The sequence below is a fragment of the Gopherus flavomarginatus genome, chromosome 5, assembly GCF_025201925.1.
Source record: "Gopherus flavomarginatus isolate rGopFla2 chromosome 5, rGopFla2.mat.asm, whole genome shotgun sequence".
In the NCBI taxonomy this organism is placed as follows: domain Eukaryota; kingdom Metazoa; phylum Chordata; order Testudines; family Testudinidae; genus Gopherus; species Gopherus flavomarginatus.
Window position 1 is genome coordinate 99,890,356 of NC_066621.1, and position 19,815 is coordinate 99,910,170.

The following is a 19,815-nucleotide window of genomic DNA, read 5'->3' on the forward strand; positions in this document are numbered from 1 at the left end:
AGGAGCCCTCAGCCCTGATTCTCATCTCACTTACACCAGTGTAAATCAAGAGTAACTCCTATGAAGTTAATGGAGGTATGCAGAGTTAAACCAGTGTAAGCAAGAGGAGAATAAACCACTGGTGTAGAAAAAGAGCTTCCAGAATTTTTACCATGTTTTAGTTAAACGTGCTGAATGGCTTCATTGAAACAGTTGAGAAAAATTGGTCTGGCTGAAGGAACTTGTCTGCACTTGGGCATGCGGCTACATCTGTTCAGCTGAACCTCTGGCAGAACCTAGTATTGATAAGGTTACAATGAAACATGTTTGGTTTCAGGTGTCATTACAAATTCAATGGAAGCACTGCTGAGGTTTGCAAACTTTTTGAACAAACCTGGGCCCAGTTAAGGTTTTACATCCAAATCATATGAAATTTGCTGTTATAAAGGAGCTCTCTAATTTCAACTACATTTTGTTTTGAAATTTTGAGTTAATTCACCACGTTTACTCAGATGTGAGTAAAACCCCCCAGATTGACAGTGAAGAACATGCACCTCCCCTTGTGAAATGAAACAGCCGAGTTCTGCACAGCACTGTTAGAGGCGAGCTAAGGACGGCATCCACATGAAGAGAGAATAAGGAGACATAGGGTAACATTTTCAAAAGTGCCTATGTGATTTAGGAGCATACATACCATTATTCAGGCTCCTAAGTCACTTACTTGCTTTTGAAAATTTTACTCTAGAAATGATTTGGAAAGAAGAAAACTAAGAAGAGATATGACAGTGCTATCTATAGAATACTGACTAGTATAAAGACGACCTGTCAAATTCTCCAATTTACCCTTTCCTGTAAGATGAGAACAAAATGGCACACAGTGAAATTGAAAGATAATGTTTTTGTACAAAAGATATATTTACTCTGTGGAACTCACAGCTGAGGAAATTACCAGGAGCTGAATTGACTGTGAAGATAATAATCAGAATAAAAGCCAGATGTAAACTGATGCAGCAAGTGTTTCTGAATCAGCAGACAGCCTGAAGCAATAACTCTGAAAGGTGTGAACTGCCTATGTCATCTGAAGCTCATGACAAGAGTTGAAATGTCAACATTGTCAACTATTTCATTATTTGATCAGTAGTTCAATTGTTCTACTGTTGATCAAATCATTCAAGAAAGGAGAGGGCCAATGATATTATGAAGATCACAGAGTCTCAGATGACAAGGGCATGGTTTGTGCGTGGGTTTAGGGGAGTATCACTACTCCGACTTCCCCTTCCCTCTCCCCCATTTTAACCCTTGGATTTTATGGAGGCAAATATCTTAGTAAGAGTCAAAAGAGAATACAACTAGCAACACCTGACTATAATTCACAATAAAATAAAAACGATAAAGGCGGCCAATCAATACTCAAGTTTTGGAGCAACGAAGACAAGAAGAAATTTTCCTCATTGGATAGTTGTACACAATAAGCCAGTGTTTCTCAAGCTTGTTCCATCGCTTGTGCAGGGAAAGCCCCGCTGGTTTGTTTACCTGCCTGATCCACAGGTCCAGCTGATCGTGGTTCCCACTGGCCACAGTTCACCGCTGCAGGCCAATGCGAGCTGCTGGAAGCAGCGGCCAGTGAGTCTCTCGGCCTGTGCTGCTTCCAGCAGCTCCCATTGGCCTGGAGCAGTGACCGCGGCCAATGGGAGCCACGATCGGCTGGACCTGAGGATGGGGCAGGTAAACACACTGGCTCAGCCCACCAGGGGCTTTCCCTGCACAAGCGGTGACCCCAGTTTGAGAAACACTGCAATAAGCCAAGTGAATTTATGTGAACTTTACATTTTCCTCCGAAGTTCCCAATGTTTGCCACTTTCAAAGCCTGGAGGCTGAACTGGACTGGATGGACCATTGATCTGTTCCATTATGCCAATTCCTAAATTCACTACCAGACCCTCTGTGTCTACGATTATAGTGATAGGCTGATACAGGAAGGAGGATGCTTCTAAATTTTGTGTCATTATATGTATGTTGCTCTTGCTCTGTTGTTTCCAGGGGAAGCGGATTGTCAGTGAGAAACGGAGTTCAGATGGCCTCCTTAGTCAAGGTGGGGACCCAGACCTGAGTGAGGAAGAGGTGGACCACCTGGTAGCTTTCCGCAGAGGGAGACGGATGCAGATTGCCATCACTATGGACAACAAGGAAAAAGTGAGTACATTCCGGCAGCAGGCCAGTTGGAGATAGTGTTTTTTAGTAGTGTGGGAGTTATCAGGGCTAAAGCTGTCTGGCTATCCTAGCTCAGGAGACAAGGCCATAGGCCCTGATCCACGTTCCCTTCTCAGTGATCCTAGCTCTAGCTATCTTCAGATTTGTTCAGCTTTGACCTCAGCAGATTCTTCAACATGCTTCCCAAAGGAATCTCATATGATGCTTCTTTCGGGGGGAACAAGGAGAGGGGCAGGCATTGCCATGTACTTGCCTTGTATTTAAGAAGGAAAGAATGCAAAAGTTATCATCATTTAAAGCCGTGGGCCTCATGGACACCTAAAGCCAGCTTTCCACCCAGGGCCATGGTGGAGGATACAGTCAAAGAGCCCGATCCTAGACAAACAGACAGTACAACTTAAAAGTTAATTGGGGTGGGCAATATCCATGTCCAAAACAAACTGATGTCACCTGTGGGACAGCACATTTGATGATTTTGTTGAACCTTTTAGATTTTGGAAACACGGACCAAATACTCTATTGCAAACTCCTTCCTCGCAAAAATGATATATTTCAATACAAGAGAATACACAGCCAAGCTAGAGTGTGCCTCCAACACCCAGTGCTCAGGATCATGAAAGATAACAAGAGAAAACATAAAGCTAAAATACACAAAACAAGGTTGTACATAAAGATCAAAGGCAATTTCCCTCAGTGGGACTGCAGCCAAGGTGTACTGCTAATTGCCTAGGGTATTCTCCAGCTTTTTCTCCTCCCCACTGAGAGTTTGACTAGAGATACAGGACCCTACTACCTGTTTCCCTATGGTCACTTTACACTGAGTGTCATAAAGAACCAGATAAGTCAGCAGATTGAGCAACCATTGAATACTCAGCAGTGCAAGGGATTTCCATGGTAGCACAGAGCTAGTGTAATATTTCTACAACACAGCCCCTGCCAAAGGGGAATTGTCAGGGCATGTTTGGGGGATAGGGGATGTAGCCTGTGCACCAGTGTGCTGCGGCTATTCTTGCCTGCTCAAACAGCCCTTGGAGTAATTGAAAACCAATGTATATATTAGAGCAACCTCAAGGCTGCTCTATCTTATGCCACAGGGATTGGTAAAAGCCATGTTTCCTCTCTCCCTATTCCTGCCCAAAGTGTATCTCCTGAATATCTAATAATCAGAGCCCTAACATTTGAGAAAAGGGAGCTGCATTCACAATGCTCTATCTCCTCCCCATTCAGTGCTCTACCTGCTACCTACAAGCTACACTTTGCCATAGTTAAAGCTAACAGAGGACACTTAGAAAATTAGTAGGAATTTGGGGGGGGCATGCTCAGTAGGGATCATTGCTGCTTTTTAAAGGGAGCCTGCCTTCAAATTTTCCTCCTCCAAAATGTAAATATGTGCTGCAATTCAGTTTTCAGGCATACTCAGGAGAAAGTCCATAACAGCCCAAAAGGCTTGGTTTTCCCACCCCTCAAATAACTTTCTAATCACAAGTATCAGAGGGTAGCCGTGTTAGTCTGGATCTGTAAAAGCAGAAAAGAATCCTGTGGCACCTTATAGACTAACAGACGTTTTGGAGCATGAGCTTTCGTGGGTGAATACCCACTTCCTCAGATGCATGTAATGGAAATATCCAGGGGCAGGTATATATATGTGTGCTAGCAAGCAAATTTGACACCATCAGCTCAGGATTGAACAAAGACTGTGAATGGCTTGCCAACTACAGAACCAGTTTCTCCTCTCTTGGTTTTCACACCTCAACTGCTAGAACAGGGCCTCATCCTCCCTGACTGAACTGACCTCATTATCTCTAGCTTGCTTGCTAGCACACATATATATACCTGCCCCTGGATATTTCCATTACATGCATCTGAGGAAGTGGGTATTCACCCACGAAAGCTCATGCTCCAAAACGTCTGTTAGTCTATAAGGTGCCACAGGATTCTTTGCTGCTTTTTCTAATCACACAGTTCTACCACACTTTAAAGACAATGTTCCCAATTAACTTACCTAACTGGGTATCCCAGGGAGAGGAGCCAACATTTCCCTGTCACTGCCTCCTATTCTCCATTTGCAAATGACCACAGTGTATTCAGTGGACTTTGTCAAAATTTAATCCAGTAATCCCCAATTAATGCTTCTCTGCAAACACTCAGCCTGTGCTGTCCTCTGACACCAGTGTTCATGTTTGAATTTTGAAATTGAAGCAAGTGGTCTGGGTAGGGAAGGAGAGAGAAATTGCACTCCTGCGTTCTGGTGGACACATGCACACGAAGGGGTGGCCATGAGAAATGACAAAGTGGGTGCCATTATCCACCCTGAGAAGATTTCCACAAAGTCATTTGGTCACATTCACCGCTTCGCTGTGCAGCAGCAAAGTGTAAAATGCATAGGATGGATGCAGAAAAAACAAAACTGGAGCTTAATATAAAAGAGTCTAAATACTGCACTTAGTGTACAGAAGCAAGAAGTACATCACTAAGCAGCGTTTAAGAGTCTGAAGGCAATGAAAAGGAAGAATTAAGAATGTTGTATGATTTCACCATCTCCTTATTGGTGGATTAGTGCAGCCAGGCTGAATCCTGGACTAATGACACTGTCATGAGCTCACTTTAATAAAAAAGCCACCTCTGTTTATTACTGGCAGAGAGTACAGAGGCAGCGCCCCTCCTGCTGTTGGTACAAAGAGCTTCATTCTCTCCCCAGGCAGAGTTTTCTCAGAGTTACTTCCTGAAACAGGCATCCAGCCCCTGTACAAAGAGCCATGCTCTATAGGAGACGTCTGTGGATACGCTAAAAAACACCTAGTCACTCAGCCAGCAAGCAAACAAGGAGCTACCATTCTGATCCTCAGAGAAGGCAGAGTGGAACTGAGAAAACGAAGGTCCTAACAGAAGCCACTGGACACCAGATTCTCAAACTCTGTGCTCATTTTAGTTAAATAGGTTTTTTAAAAATGTTTTTGTAGATTGACTAGTTGTTAAATCAGCCATAATATAAACAAGGTGATTGAGCTGACCTCTGAAACCCTAATTTCCAATAGTTATTAGTTGAACCTCAATATTCTACATTCCAATCCGCCTCATGAGATTGGCCCACCTATTGGGAAATACAGCGCTGTCTCCTCTACCTTGTTAATAATTAGTATTTGATTTGTAACGTGGTAGTACCTGGAGGCCCAGGCCCATTGTGCTGGATATACCACAAAAAGATGGTTCCTGTGGCAGAGAGCTTAGAACCTAATGCTATGTGTGTACTGCAGCATGGTGTAGAATATGGGTGTGTGACTTGCAGCATGCACCAAAGTGCTGTGCTGCAACTGCCCTGTATGGATGCTGCTAGCATGAACTACAAGTTTGCAAACAGTTCCGTAGTTTGGATTAATGTCATCCTCTTCAAACAGGACTATGTTAATGTGAACTAAGCACCTATTAGTTCACACCAGCAGCAGCCCCACAGGGCAGTTACAGCACAGCACTCTTTTGGGTGCAGCAATTCTCACCCCTGTAGTAGTCCAAATTGCAGGGGCATGTAGACAAGCCTTAAGTATGAGATGAGAGACAACAGATTGCTCTGGGTATGTCTACACTGCAATTAAAAACCCGCAGCTGGCCCGTGCCAGTGAACATGACCTATGAAGGAAGGCTGAAAGAATTGAGTTTGTTTAGTTTGGAAAAGAGAAGACTGAGAGGGGACATGATAGCAATTTTCAGGTATCTAAAAGGATGTCATCAGGAGGAGGGAGATAACTTGTTCACCTTAGCCTCAAAGGATAGAACAAGAAGCAATGGGCTTAAACTGCAGCAAGGGAGATTTAGGATGGACATTAGGAAAAAGTTCCTGTCAGGGTGGTTAAACACTGGAATAAATTGCCTAGGGAGGCTGTGGAATCTCCATCTCTGGAGATATTTAAGAGTAGGTCAGATAAATGTCTATCAGGGATGGTCTAGACAGTATTTGGTCCTGCCATGAGGGCAGGGGACTGGACTCGATGGCCTCTCGAGGTCCCTTCCAGTCCTAGAATCTATGAATCTATGACTCAGGTTGCAGGGCTGTTTAGTTGCAGTGTAGTCTTCTGGGCTCAGGCTGGAGCCTGAGTTCTGGGACCCTCCCACCTTGCAGGGTCCTCGAGCCCAGGCTCCAGCCCAAGCCCAGAAGTCTACACTGCAATGAAACAGCCCCACAGCCCACATCCTGTGAGGCCGTGTCAGCTGGCATGGGTCAGCTGTGGGTGTCTAATCGCAGTGTAGACATACCCAAAGGGAACACAAGGTACTACTGAGACAACTGCTTGATAAGCAGTACTCAGCCACAAGCAGCCTAGAACCAGTGAGTCACAGATTTGGATACAGCATGGTTAAAGTATCAGAGGGATAGCCGTGTTAGTCTGGATCTGTAAAAAGTGACAAAGAGTCCTGTGGCACCTTATAGACTAACAGAAGTACTGGAGCGAAAGCTTTCGTGGGTGAATACCCACTTTGTCAGACACATGGTTAAAGTGTGTAGCGTCGGTGGGACCTCACCAAGCCCAGTCTGAGGGATATGGATAGGTTCCTCACTATGTTACAGATGTTAAACATGTGGTAACTAGAATCAGTTAGACATGCAGTGCAGATGGAGCCTAAAATGACAGCCGCCCCTTGTCCACCTGCAGTTCAGCTTGCACCTGTTACACCTAGAAACATTTTCTGAAATGGTTTTGTCCAGCTTACACTGTCACTTCAGTCATTTCTGTTACAGATTTGGGAGGGAGCATTGTCAGCAATGCATCCATTTATTAGTGCTGACAGGACTCTGAAAAGCCAAAGACATATACATCTGTCTCTCCCACTCTGCCGCTGCTTAACCTCCCTCCTGAGAGCACTGGTGTGCATCAGGCTAATTAATAGTAAGAAGATAGGAATGGATTCATTAATATTTTTCGGTCTGACTATCTCAGAGTAGTTCACAGAGGTGAATAAGTACATTAATCCATTTTACAGATGGGGAAACTGAAGCACAGAAAGTTTCAGTGACTTGTCCAAAGCCACAGAGCAAGTCTGTGACATAATCAGGTTCCAGTGACTAGGGTGCTAGTCTGGAACTCAGGAGATTTGCCTTCAATTCCCTGCTCCCCACAGACTTCTTGGGTGATCCCAGGCAAGTTATTTTCTCTCTCTGTTAGTAAGTTGGGGATAATAGCACTTCCCTACCTCACAGGAGCACTGTGATGATAAATACATCACAGAGTGTGAGGTGCTCAGATCCTGTACTAATGGGGATGGTTTAACTACCTCAGGGAGAGAGAAGAGATCCTGATTGGCAGTCCCTGTTTCTAGGCTTTAGAAACACTGCATCCTCCTGTACCACACAACCCAGGCGGGAGGCACAGGGCTGGCTTTGTGCTTGAAGGGGCAGCTGCATTATTTGTGTTCTCTAGTGGAGATTAAATGTAGCTTTGAACTGCGCTCTGGCAGCCTGAGATTGACAGAGCCTTGGCTACATTCTGCTGATGCAGGGGGGCAATTAACTCAAGCACTGCACAATTCAATCCGCCTTTTCAGGAGGCACTGATTCAGCAGCAGCTCTTGCACTCTGCCCTCTTCTCAGCGTGGTATCTGCAGGAAGAAAGCTTATCTCTGTGCTGTCGACACTATGCTGCATGCCATGAGTGGGGGCATAGGAGGGTCTTACACAGTAAGATGGGCAGGTCTGTTCCTTTTCGCCTGCACAGCTCAGGGTGTAGAATGGTTGACAGGACAGCAGGGAGCACAAAGAGGCAATGAAATTGAGATTGTAAATCATGCTGGGAGAGTTGGTAAGCACGGCTGGCAGACTCGCTTAGCTCTCACGGGTAGTGCCTGCCTTTGCGTTTCCATAACACCATGCCGTTTGTCCTCGAGCCCGGGAGCCACTCCACCTCACAGCATGAAATAGATATTGGGATTGCTGAAGCATTTTAAACAGTGCTTTTTGCTATAAAGAGCTTTTGTTTTAATTTGAGTGTGACAGAGCTCCCAACTTTCCCTACTCCTCACACAAGGGAGAATTGTTCACATTAAAAGAGGGGGGTGCCCAGAGCTAGAGAGTGGTAAAGAAGAAGGGGCTCCTTTCTATTTAGGGCCTAATCCTGCTCCTCCTGATGTCATTGCAAGGTTTGCACTGAGTCTATGATTATGTGATTTATGCTTTTTGAAAAATATCATAAACACCATCACCCCCTCCCACCGATTATATTCCTTTCTCTCCTCTTCTTCCCTTGCACATGCTTCCCTCCTGCCTGGTCTTCCTATTCCCCTGCACCAGCTGCCACAGCCCTGGTCCCCTGCTTTTATGCACTTGCCCATGCTGGCCTGCCATGTGGTCTCCCTGCTCCCTGGCACATTCTGCAGGACACTCTTGTTCTTGGTTCCCTTCTCTTCTGTTAAGCTGGCAGCTTCTGGGGGATGGCTGGTACCGCCACATGTACTGCTGGTTCTAGTCCTCAAGGAGTAGACTGTTTCTTTTCCCCCTTTTTCTCCTATGCAGAAGCAGTCAGTAGTGGAGGCAACTAAGTTGGCTCTTCCATTTCATTTCCAGATGCTTCTGCAGACACTCAGTCTCTTCATACCACTGTTTCTCAACCTGGGGATGGACCATCCTAAGGGACAAGAGGGTAATTCTGCTTCTATTCCCATTCAGTCCAGGGCTTTTTACTGAGATTACTAGCAAGGTTGCTAATCCACACCAATTGTGATAGTGGTTTTTGTGGTGTGAATGCCTGTCCACAAGGAACTGAACTGAGCTGCCGTCTCAATATACAGGCAACCGAACAGATGGTGATTACTGCCAGCAATTACCAGCCTCATCTAGATTGGCAATGATGACCTATAAGCAAAAGGCCCTCCCCTTCTCTTCTGTATCCCCTTGTCCTGAGCCATCCAGTCTGTCCAGGCTAACAATTTCCACATTCACTCAGCCCCGGCTACTCATGCTCTCCTCCTTCACTCTCTTGCACATTCACAGATCAATTCATTCCTTGCTCACTCTTTAACACCCAGGGTCTTCCTCCCTCAGACAGATGCAGCGCTGTGTGGGGTGGCTTGGACTGTCTAGAATGCCCTGTGGATGGCTCAACAGCTTTGACATCCTGTCTTGAGCTCTCCAGACACTTGGTCCTTTTCCTTTCTCTGGTGGCTGTGGTGTAGGAGTTGCTTTCAGATCTCCAGGCTCTCTTTTAGAAACGAGTTTGCATGAAGCCTGTTGACATTTTGCTTGATTGAGCAAGTGACTAGAACCTTACCCAACCTATCACAGGGTTGTATCCAACATTTTAAAAATCAATATGGGTGTAAAGTGCTTATCTTGTCTCTCCTCCCAGAGAGCCGTGGGATTGTGAGACAACAACCCCTCTGGGCCACATGTAGCACAGCAGAAATCTTCATCTCTTGTAAGTTTTTCCTTAACAAAGACCAAACAGCACCTTTCATGCAGAATCATGTTGTCTTTTAGAATAACAAACCACGCAAGTACGAAAGTAAAGTCTCCATGAGAGAGCACGGTGTGATCGTGTTTCCTCCCTAGTAGGCTGCAACAGCTTTGCCTCTCAAAATGTCTGCCTGGCTCTGCAGACAGCAGAGTTCTTAGAGATTTAAAGGTGCGGCACTTAGAAAGCAAACGCAGAACACTTACAGAGCTAACTAGACCACAGGCTCCAACTTAGAAGTGATGGCATAAAATTAAGAAGCCACGTTCATAAACCTTTCACTCCCACTCACTGTTGCCATGACAGACCACAGGATCTCCATCTTGGACTCCCCATGCTGCTGCTCTCACTGACAGGTTGCAGCCGGGGAACCCACCAAAAGCCAATCGGACACTTAGGCCAGGTCCACACTACAGCGTTAAATCGATTTAAACAGCGTTAAATTGATTTAACGCTGTACCCGTCCACACTACAAGGCACTTAAAATCGATTTTAAGGGGTCTTAAAATTGATTTCTGTACTCTGGCTAAACGAAAGGAGTAACCCTAAAATCGATATTACTAAATCGATTTAGGGTTAGTGTGGACGGAAATCGAAGTTATTGGTCCCATTCTTTTACTGAGCTACCCAGAGTGCACCGCTCCGGAAATCGATGGTAGCCTGGGACCATGGACGCACACCACCGAAGTAATGTGCCCTAGTGTGGACGCGTAAAATCGATTTTATAAAATCTGTTTTATAAAATCGATTTTATTAATTTCGATTTTACTCTGTAGTATGGACGTGGCCTAATATGCTTTTCCATCTTGGGTGATGAGTGAGGTAGTGCTGTGCCTGTCAGCCTGAGAATGGGGCAGCAGCATAGGAAGGCTGAGCATGCCAGTGCCCTCCTGTGGTCTGGAGGTGGACATGGCTCCCGTGATTTTTCATCAACTGCAATCTAGAGCTGAAGTGCAAGATTTCTGGTGGGTTAAGTAGCTTTACCATGGTAACTGCCTAAGAGCCCACAGTTTAGAAAAGGTATAGGACTGGATCCCACCCTCAGGATCTGTGCATGGAATGGACGCTGCATGCAATTCTCCCCGCCATACAAAAGGAGAAATTAGCTGCCTCCATGGCAGCAGTCCTGTGTTCCCTCAGCCCTCACTGAAAGCTCTCGATGGTGTCTGAGGATACCCAAGTGATGAGGGCTTGGGAACTGGCTGTGGAGGACCCACATTTCTCACACCTTCATTTCCTGCATCCAGCAGAAACAACAGAGAAAAAATTGAGCCAAAAGCCATAGTCCTGTTCCTACAGAACACTCTCTGTCCCTCTGAGCTGAGCTGGAGCACTGGGGAGCTGGAGTAGGGGACCCAGAGCCCATGAAGAAGCACTGGGACTCCATGCAGCTGGCCCTGTGCGTCAAGCATATGCCTGAGTTCAGAGTGGACATCAGAGTTCCTGATCCCTGTGCAGATGTTTCCACAATGGAACATGATCTGGTCTGCTTGGGGGAGTGGAGCCCTTTGACCCTGGAAACTGAGAATTCAGCTCTGCTTTACCCTGTGTGCAGAGACAGAAATGAAATCAAACAAGGCTTCCACTCCCACAGAAACTAATAAAATCAATTCCCCCAGCTTTTGTAGGAACTAAAAAGCAGCCATGTTTTCCCCTCCCCTTGCTGTCTGTATCCATGACTTTCCCCTGGTTGCAGAATTCTGATTATTATCAGTAGGGCTGAGGGCAAGTCTCACTGGCTGTGTGTTTGGTAGCAGTTTTCCTAAGAGGCCCCTCTATGCTCTGGCATTTTTCATGGCTATGTTTCAGGAGAATCATTTTATGCATTAGAGCTGTGAGCTGGCACACCGGAACCACTGGAGCATGCCTGTTAATTAACATCTTACATCTTGCAAACAGACAGGTAGGTATGTGGCTTCTGGGTGTTTTACACTGCCTATTTATTAACAGTGTTTCCCTAGGTAATATATCACAAGTGAAGCCATTTCCAGTCTGGAGATGGACGAACTGCCCTCACTGGCTCAGCTATACGTGTCAGAATATATGTCACCCCTCCCCACAACAGAGAAAAACCCACTGCCAAGAACAGAAGGAGAGAGAAAGTGTTTCATTTGACACTGCAGATGTGGTTGCCCAAAGAACTCAGCTCCCATATGGTCATCACAGTAGGTGGTCAGAAAAAATAATTCACCCAATATGCCGAGCTCTTTTGAAAATCTGGCTCCAGTTGTGGGTGCTGAGCACTTGGAAATCTGGCTTTGAGCTCCTTTGAAAATCTAGCCCCACATAACTAGGGTCTGCTGCTTTTACTCACATGGACTAGCACCTTCCTCTGCAGTTACTCCCATTCATTTTAGTGAGACTACCTGTGAAGTAAGAGTAGCAAATCTGACCCTGAAGAGAAACCATATTAATGCATCTCCTCCAACCAGGATCTACAGATGGCATCTGCTTGATTGAGTCATGTGATTTATCATCTTCATTTTGAAAATAAAAATTCAATGAGATGGTCTAGATCCCAGAATGAACTCATTTAATCTTACCTACCTGTGGGGATCTTACCAAGTGTGGGATTGGCATGTACTGTGTCAATGGCAGCATTTGAAAACGAGGCTTCTCGAGTAATACTAGCCTGAAAGATCCCAAACAAACCTAGGGCGTGGTCCTTCAGCTGCCTGTCCTCTTCCTCCTGCAAGGAGGTCCCACTGAAGTCAAATGGACTCTGTGAAGGAGCGAAGTTCAAGCATGCAGATCCTTTGGCAGAACTGGGCTCCTAGAAAGGAGCAGACGCAAGACTTTCGCTCCTCTCCCTTCCTCCGGAGAACAGCATTTCTTCTGAAAGCCAACCCTCAGAAGCACCAATGCTGCCATCAACATCTATGTGACAATTCCTATTTGGGGCATAGGCTTGAGAGGCAGCATGATCTGGTGATCCGAGCACAGATCCAGGCTTAAGCGCAGGGATTTCTGATCCTGGTGCAGTGATTGTCTCACTGTTGGATGTTAACCTTTCTGTGCCTCAGTTTCCCCATTTGTAGCAAAAGAGAAAGTTAAGGAGTTATTAGATCCTGGCTTTGATTAACACCCCATTTCTTATTTGTTGAATCATGTCATGAGTAATATCAATAAACCTCCATGAACACACACAGTTGGCCAGTCATAACACAGGATGTTTGAATGGGATGTAATTCAGTCAGGTGGAGAGGAACCAGAGGAGAGGAAGCACGTGTGAGAAGCTGGGAGCAAGAGGTGCAAGGAGCTGAGACTGAGAGGGTGTGCTACTGAATGTTTTAAAGGGATACTGTCAAGATAAAAAACGTATTTATTTTTAGTTCCTTTTTTTCATTCTCCTGTGATGGGGCAAGGCCAGATGGCTACAGTAAAGTACTGAGGAACAGGTATGTTAGCCCCAGGCTAAACAAATCCCTAGTACCATGGTAACCAAATGGCAGTTGCTCCAGGTTAATCAAGGCACCTGGGGCCAATTAAGATCTTTCTAGAAGGTCAATATCATTATTCACCTCACAGGGGCGTTGTGTGGAGCAGGAAGTTAAGGTTCGTAGAGTGCTTTTAAAATAAAATGTCATGTCAGTGCCAAGTGTCGGTAGCACACAGAAGATTCTGGCTAGGGTTTTTATTGCATCCAAGGACATGCAAATACCCTCTCTGTGGCTGGACTTGCATGATCATGTTTGGTGCTAAATCAGAGGGAAAGGTCTGGCAGCATGGGAAGCTTTCAAGCTAGAGTGGTCAGACAGAGGCAGTGATGGTGGCGAGATTGAATTAAGGCAGTCTGGGGCTTTAGGCACAACCCATGTGGGCCCCTCATGCCTCTCCCCCACAATATTATAGCACTGCTCCTCCTTGGGTCAGCAGCATCCATGAGTGGGGCAGTTTACATCTCTTGGAGCTACAGGTTCAAGCTGTCTGCAGACTCAGGCAGCCTTCAGTCACACTTGGGACACATTTTCAAGCTTCGCTTTGCATCCCTGAGAGACAGAATCATAGAAGATTAGGGTTGGAAGGGACATCAGAAGATCATCCAGTCTAAACCCCTGCTCAAAGCAGGACCAATCCCCAGACATATTTTTACCCCAGTTCCCTAAATGCTCCCCTCAAGAATTGAACTCACGACCCTGGATTTAACAAGCTAATGTTCAAACCACTGAGCTATTCCCTCATCATCATTTTAAAAACTTGAAAGCTGAGATTCTGATCTCTTCATGTGAGTTTGGGAACTGGTATGCTAAGTGTAAGGCCAATGGGATGCCTACGCCTTAATCTGGCCATAGGTGGTAGATCCTGTGCAACACCACAAATGTAAACTGCAGATCATTGCTGTGTCCCTAGATGCTCAGGGCTTCTTGAATCGGAGTCCTGATACTGAAATAACTCTGTCAGCACTGAGTAAGTATTCACATAGTACTCTAACTAGCTAACCTCCTCTCTTACCATACTGCCCCCGGGGATGGCTTCTCTGGGAGCAGAGTCTTTTCCACAACAGCACACGCAACACCTTCCTCATTCACCTGCATGTCCACCAATGTAATATACGCCATCATATGCCATATACCGTCAATGCCCCTCTGCTATGTACATCGGCCAAACTGGACAGTCTCTACGGAAAAGGATAAATGGACATAAATCAGATATTAGGAATGGTAATATACAAAAACCTGTAGGAGAACACTTCAACCTCCCTGGCCACACAATAGCAGATCTTAAGGTGGCCATATTGCAGCAAAAAAACTTCAGGACCAGACTTTAAAGAGAAACTGCTGAGCTTCAGTTCATCTGCAAATTTGACACCATCAGCTCAGGATTAAACAAAGACTGTGAATGGCTTGCCAACTACAAAACCAGTTTCTGCTCCCTTGGTTTTCACACCTCAACTGCTACAACAGGGCCTCATCCTCCCTGATTGAACTAACCTCGTTATCTCTAGCTTGCTTCTTGCTTGCATATATATACCTGACCCTGGAAATTTCCACTACCTGCATCCGACGAAGTGGGTATTCACCCATGAAAGCTCATGCTCCAAAACGTCTGTTAGTCTATAAGGTGCCACAGGATTCTTTGCTGCTTTTACATCTTCCTATTGTTATTTCTGAGTGTCTTTTTAAAACTCTATTAGCCAATTCTGATCCCACTTGCCCTGACTGTGCAGTGTAACTCCAAGTAATCTCAGTTACGGTGCTCCTGATTCTATGTGCTATAGAAACTTGTGGAGATAGATTCACTGGAATGCCATGTGATTTTCACCAGCATAATGAAAGCAGAATCAGGCCCTATAGTTTCAACATTTTGATTAATTCCTCATCACCCTTTGCCTTGTTTCAGTAATACCCTTTAAGGCATCTAAGAGTTTTGATATTTGGCTAAAAATCACACTAAGCAACTAGCCAGAATAAAGGCTGGTCTACACTAGGGGGGAAAATCGATCTTAGATACGCAACTTCAGCTACATGAATAATGTAGCTGAATTCGAAGTATCTAAGATCAAATTACTCACCGTCCTCACAGCGCAGGATCGATGTCTGCGGCTCCCCCTGTTGATTCCGCAACTCCGTTCGGGTTGGTGGAGTTACGGAATCGATATAAGCGTGTTCGGGGATCGATATATCGCGTCTAGATGAGACGCGATATATCGATCCCCGAGCAATCGATTGCTACCCGCCGATATGGCGGGTAGTGAAGACGTACCCTAAGATTCCTGTTTTCAGATCTGACCTGACTTCGCAGAGTTCTCATTTCCAAGCTGTTTGTGCTGTGAATTTTCTCTTTGTATTTTTGTTTTCCTTTGCTGTGCAAAGCTCAGGTGAGCTAATGGCCTTGGGCCCACACGCGTCTTTCCAGTAACACTCCCATGAGGGGGGTTGGGTGCAATTTTAGAAATCCCTTGGCTATGATTTTGCCTCTTGCTGTGCCACTCCCGAGGGGGCTGTTGGTCTCCCTGCTGCAAAATAACAAGTTGCTGGATCCGCATGGAATTTGTGCAGTCAGCCCCCATGCGGCCATGTATGGTTACAAAACTGGAGGTGACAGCAGTGATAAATGCTGTGTCATTTGGCAGCAAAATGTGCGGAAGATCATGTGATGCAGCAGCAATCAGTGGGCAGCAGAGGCAGCTCGAGTAGGGATACAGCAGCCCCTGCGGGTAGTATACAGAGCAGGATGTTGTGGCTGTGCCATCGTCATCAGGCCAGTGGGGTTTGCTGCAGTTTCTTCAACTGATGGGTCACCTACTGGAGCTGCTTTTTCATCTCATTGGCAGTTCTCCATTCCAAATGCTAGTTGGTAAGAATGAAGCAGTGATCCAGGGATCCCACAGTTTGTGTAATTCTCCAGTGAGGGGATGCAGGACCATTCCCAGTTAGGCAGCAGGCAGGGTCTCATAGCAAAGAGCAGATACAGGTGAGGAGCCTTTACCTTCCTGAGCCCAAGGGGTTCAGGGCTTGTCTACCTGGGGAAGTTATTCCGGAATAAGGCAGGGGGTGGATTTAAAGCAGTAGAGTGTTCCAGAGTAGCTCCCCATGTGGACACTCTTGCTCTGGAATAGCTCCAGCACTTTAAATTCACACTTTACCTTGTTCTGGAATAAGTGTAGACAAGCCCTCAGCTTGTCCCAGCCATTCACGCGATTGCTGTTTATAATAGTGGGGTCTGAAGAGCAGGGCTGGCTCTGGCTTTTTTGCCGCCCCAAGCAAAAAAAAAACAAAAAAACCTGCAGGGCAGCTGGAGCAGCGAAGCAAAAAAAAAACCTGTGGGGCAGCTGAAATGGCGAAGCAAAAAAAAAAAAAACTCTGCGGGGTGGCGGGAGCCAGGGTGCAAACTTTCAGCAGAGGTGCCCTGTGCAGTGGGAGTGTGCGCCTCGGCTAGCAGGGGTGAGCGGGAGGGAGCGAGGGTGAGAAAGAGAAGGAGGGCGGCCAGGGCTTCCCCCAGCCAGGACGCTTACCTCTCGGCCCCTCCTGCCGCACCGCCTGCCGGGAGGGCTCCACACCGCTCCAGTCAGCGGGGAGGGAAGGACGCAGGCTGCCGGGCTTGCTGCAGACCTAGCACCGGCTGAGGCAGATGGAATGTGCAGCAGGCTCCCAGCAGGCGCTCCCCTCCTCTGCACCATCGCCCCCTACAGGGCGGCCAGAGCGGTGAACAAAAAAAAAAAAAGGGCGACCATGCCGCCCTAGGATTGGGTGAAATACCGTCTCTTAGAATCTGCCGTCCCAAGCACGACTTGCTTGGCTGATGCCTGGAGTCGGCCCTGCTGAGGAGTTGAAGGGTAGGAAGAATAGGAGAGGCGCATCCAACAAGCACAATCTCTTTCCTGCCTGCCCTTCCGATTTTATTTGAAAGGCACAATAGATTAACATTGAAAGAAATTGACACATGAGGGCCGATGGTTTTCACTCTCCCTGCTCCTCTGGAAAGTGGGTGCTAACCTCCCTCTGCCGTATACTGTGCTCCTGTCATGAGCTTCTGTGAGCGTGACACACACAGCTATACACTCTATGATTCTGTGACTGCACCTGAGTGTTTATCTGAAAGTTTTCCCCTTTCTCCCCTCTCCCTCCCCCCCGCCCCCCGCATGCTGTATGTTCCTGCTGCTGCCTGGAGGCATTAAGAAAGTCATGCAATTCCCTACCTTACTGCCTCCCCACCAAATGTACTCTCTCAATGGTACTAGCAGTATGTTTATACATCATGAAGTTTCCAGGCTCTGATTGTCCCTGGAGTAGGTTTCATGAAACAGCACTGGATCTCACTATCAAGCTAGAGTTGTGAACAAGCAATGTGGAAAAGCTTGTGCTCTTACCGGAGGTTACTAGCTGCTCCATCGGTGTCTCTTGCAAGTAACACTGCACCAAGTGACACCGCAATTTGCTTTGGAGAAGGGCACGTTTCTGCCTTCCTAGTTAAAAATAAAGCACAAGTTCTGCAATCCACAAGAGAGAGGGAAGAGTGTATGGGGAAGGAAAGGGGTAGGGGAGCCTCAGGACTGCACTGGGGCCAACCGGAGCAAGTGACAACCAGTGATCAAAGAGAACCAGGTGGGGGTGGAAGGGCACCACAAAAACAAAATGTCACACTGAAAGGAACCAGCAGGAACTGCATCCCCAGAAAGACAGTCCGAGAGTCAGGAGCCATGAATTCAATTCAATCTCTACCACAGACTTCCTTTGTGCCCTTGGGCAAATCATTTACCTATTCCTGCTTCAGCTCCCTGGTTTCTGAGGATAATGATCAGTGATACAGTTAACATACAGATAATGATACAGTTCAAGATAGTGTAGATGGGACCTAATTGTGGCTTGCTAAGCATGTTAGAGAGCTGGACTCTTAAGACTTTAGCCTGGATACAGGGACATGGGCACATCCTGTTAGGAGTGCTAGTGCCAATGTAGGTTCCAGGCCTGTAGTTTGGTCTAAAATAGTATTTTAATTTGCTTGCCTGTTTGATTTTTAATATATATACTTGCTTACTAATATGGGTGAACAAAGGGATCCTTAATGAGGACAAAGCCAGACACTGTATATGTTGCTTTTGCCTAAGCCAAATGGGTTTGTTAGTATAATAGGAAGAAATAAAAGCAGTGAAAGCATTACTGGGCATGGTGAAATATAAATGCACACTTAAAAACTGTCTCAACTCCTTATCTCAAGGCAAGGTCAAGCAACCAGTCAGAAGGGGTAAGGGGGGTTGGGGTGAAAGGTAAAACACTAAAAGATTAAAAAAAATGCCTGCCCCTGACCATAGCACAACCTCACTCCTTACCCCTCCCCTGGGGTACACAAGGAGTGGAATAAAGACCCCAGACCTTTTTAATATATATACTTTCTGCCTGGAGGCAAAACCAAATGGGATTTCTCAGGAGACAAAAGGCAAACAGAAGATGCACTGAGTCAAACCGGCGCTAGCAAGGGAAAACGGGGCACCCAGACACAAGGAGAACAGCAGCAAAAGGGGACACATTCCCGTTGGGGGGGAGGGATAGCTCAGTAGGAGTGCGGGACACACATTCCTGTTGCAGGGGAGAGATAGCTCAGTGGTTTGAGCATTGGCCTACTAAACCCAGGGTTGTGAGTTCAATCCTCAAGGGGGCCATTTAGGGGACTGGGATAAAAATCTGTCTGGGGAGTAGTCCTGCTTTGAGTATAGTAGGGTTGGACTAGATTGGTATAGGGTTGGACTAGATGACCTTCTAAGGTCCCTTCCCACCCTAATTTCCTATGACCCCCCAAAATGGAACATGACCATAAGTTGTAAGGGGTGGAACTGTGGGTGTGCATTACAGGTATAATTATGCCCCCTAAGAAGAGGGAAGTTGGAAACACTGGGAAACAAGGCTCTGTTATGGGACACAGGTTTGCTGAAAATTAACCCTAATAAACATAGCATTGCCTGCACTTCTAACTTCTGGTCATCTGCTTTCTGTCTGCATAACAAGAACCAGGGGAAAGACACCCCAACTTTACCATAGCAACATTTAACCAGGTTGCAGTTGGTTCCGTGACTCCACTACAGAACCTCAAGGCTATTTAGGCACGTAACCTCAACTGAAATGCCTTTGAGGATCTGGTTTTTGGTGCTTTAAGCTTTCTCCAGATCAGCTTTCCTCTTTGGCAGCATGGTGGAGTAGAGAGATCAACAGGAATGTGTCCCCTTTTGCTGCTGTCCTTCTTGCATCTTGGTGCCCCCTGTTTTCCCTTGCTAGTGCCGGTTTGACTCAGTGCATCTTCTGTTCGCCTTTTGTCTCCTGAGAAATTCCGTTTGGTTTTGCACAGTTGCTCAAAGGCCTGGCACTAGTTCCTCACTCTAGAGTCCATGCACAATTGTGAATCGTGTCTCTTCTGTATCCCTACAGGTGGATGAAAGGAGAACAGTGGAGAGGAGGCGATCAGACACTGATAAGTATTCAGAGAGTGAGCACAACATAAAGGTGAGAGGGGTCATTGGTGCTGATTGGTGTTTATGCAAAGGGGGTGGTGATGTAGTGAACTGTAGGCCTTGATTGTCAAGAGGGACTGACCATCCACAGCTGCCATTGAAGTTAATGGGAGCTTTAGGTGCTCAGCCTCGCTGGCAATCAGTTCTCACGGCATTCTTGGTAGTGCCTGTCTTCATTGAAATAGTGACTGCTCAGGTTGCCTTGAGTATGAGTGGTACAGGGAATCCTCTCCCTGACTGCCTCTT

The 19,815-nt window shown here is 46.3% G+C and overlaps 1 protein-coding gene across 1 annotated transcript in view; it reads left to right on the forward strand.

The window, feature by feature from the left end:
* The window catches only part of CCDC9B (coiled-coil domain containing 9B), a 159,322-nt gene that overhangs the window by 76,985 nt on the left and 62,522 nt on the right, over positions 1-19,815 (forward strand). The window contains exons 5-6 of the mRNA XM_050954829.1: positions 2,020-2,172; positions 19,487-19,561. Coding sequence (XP_050810786.1) covers positions 2,020-2,172; positions 19,487-19,561 — 228 coding nt within the window. The remainder of the gene's footprint in view (positions 1-2,019; positions 2,173-19,486; positions 19,562-19,815) is intronic.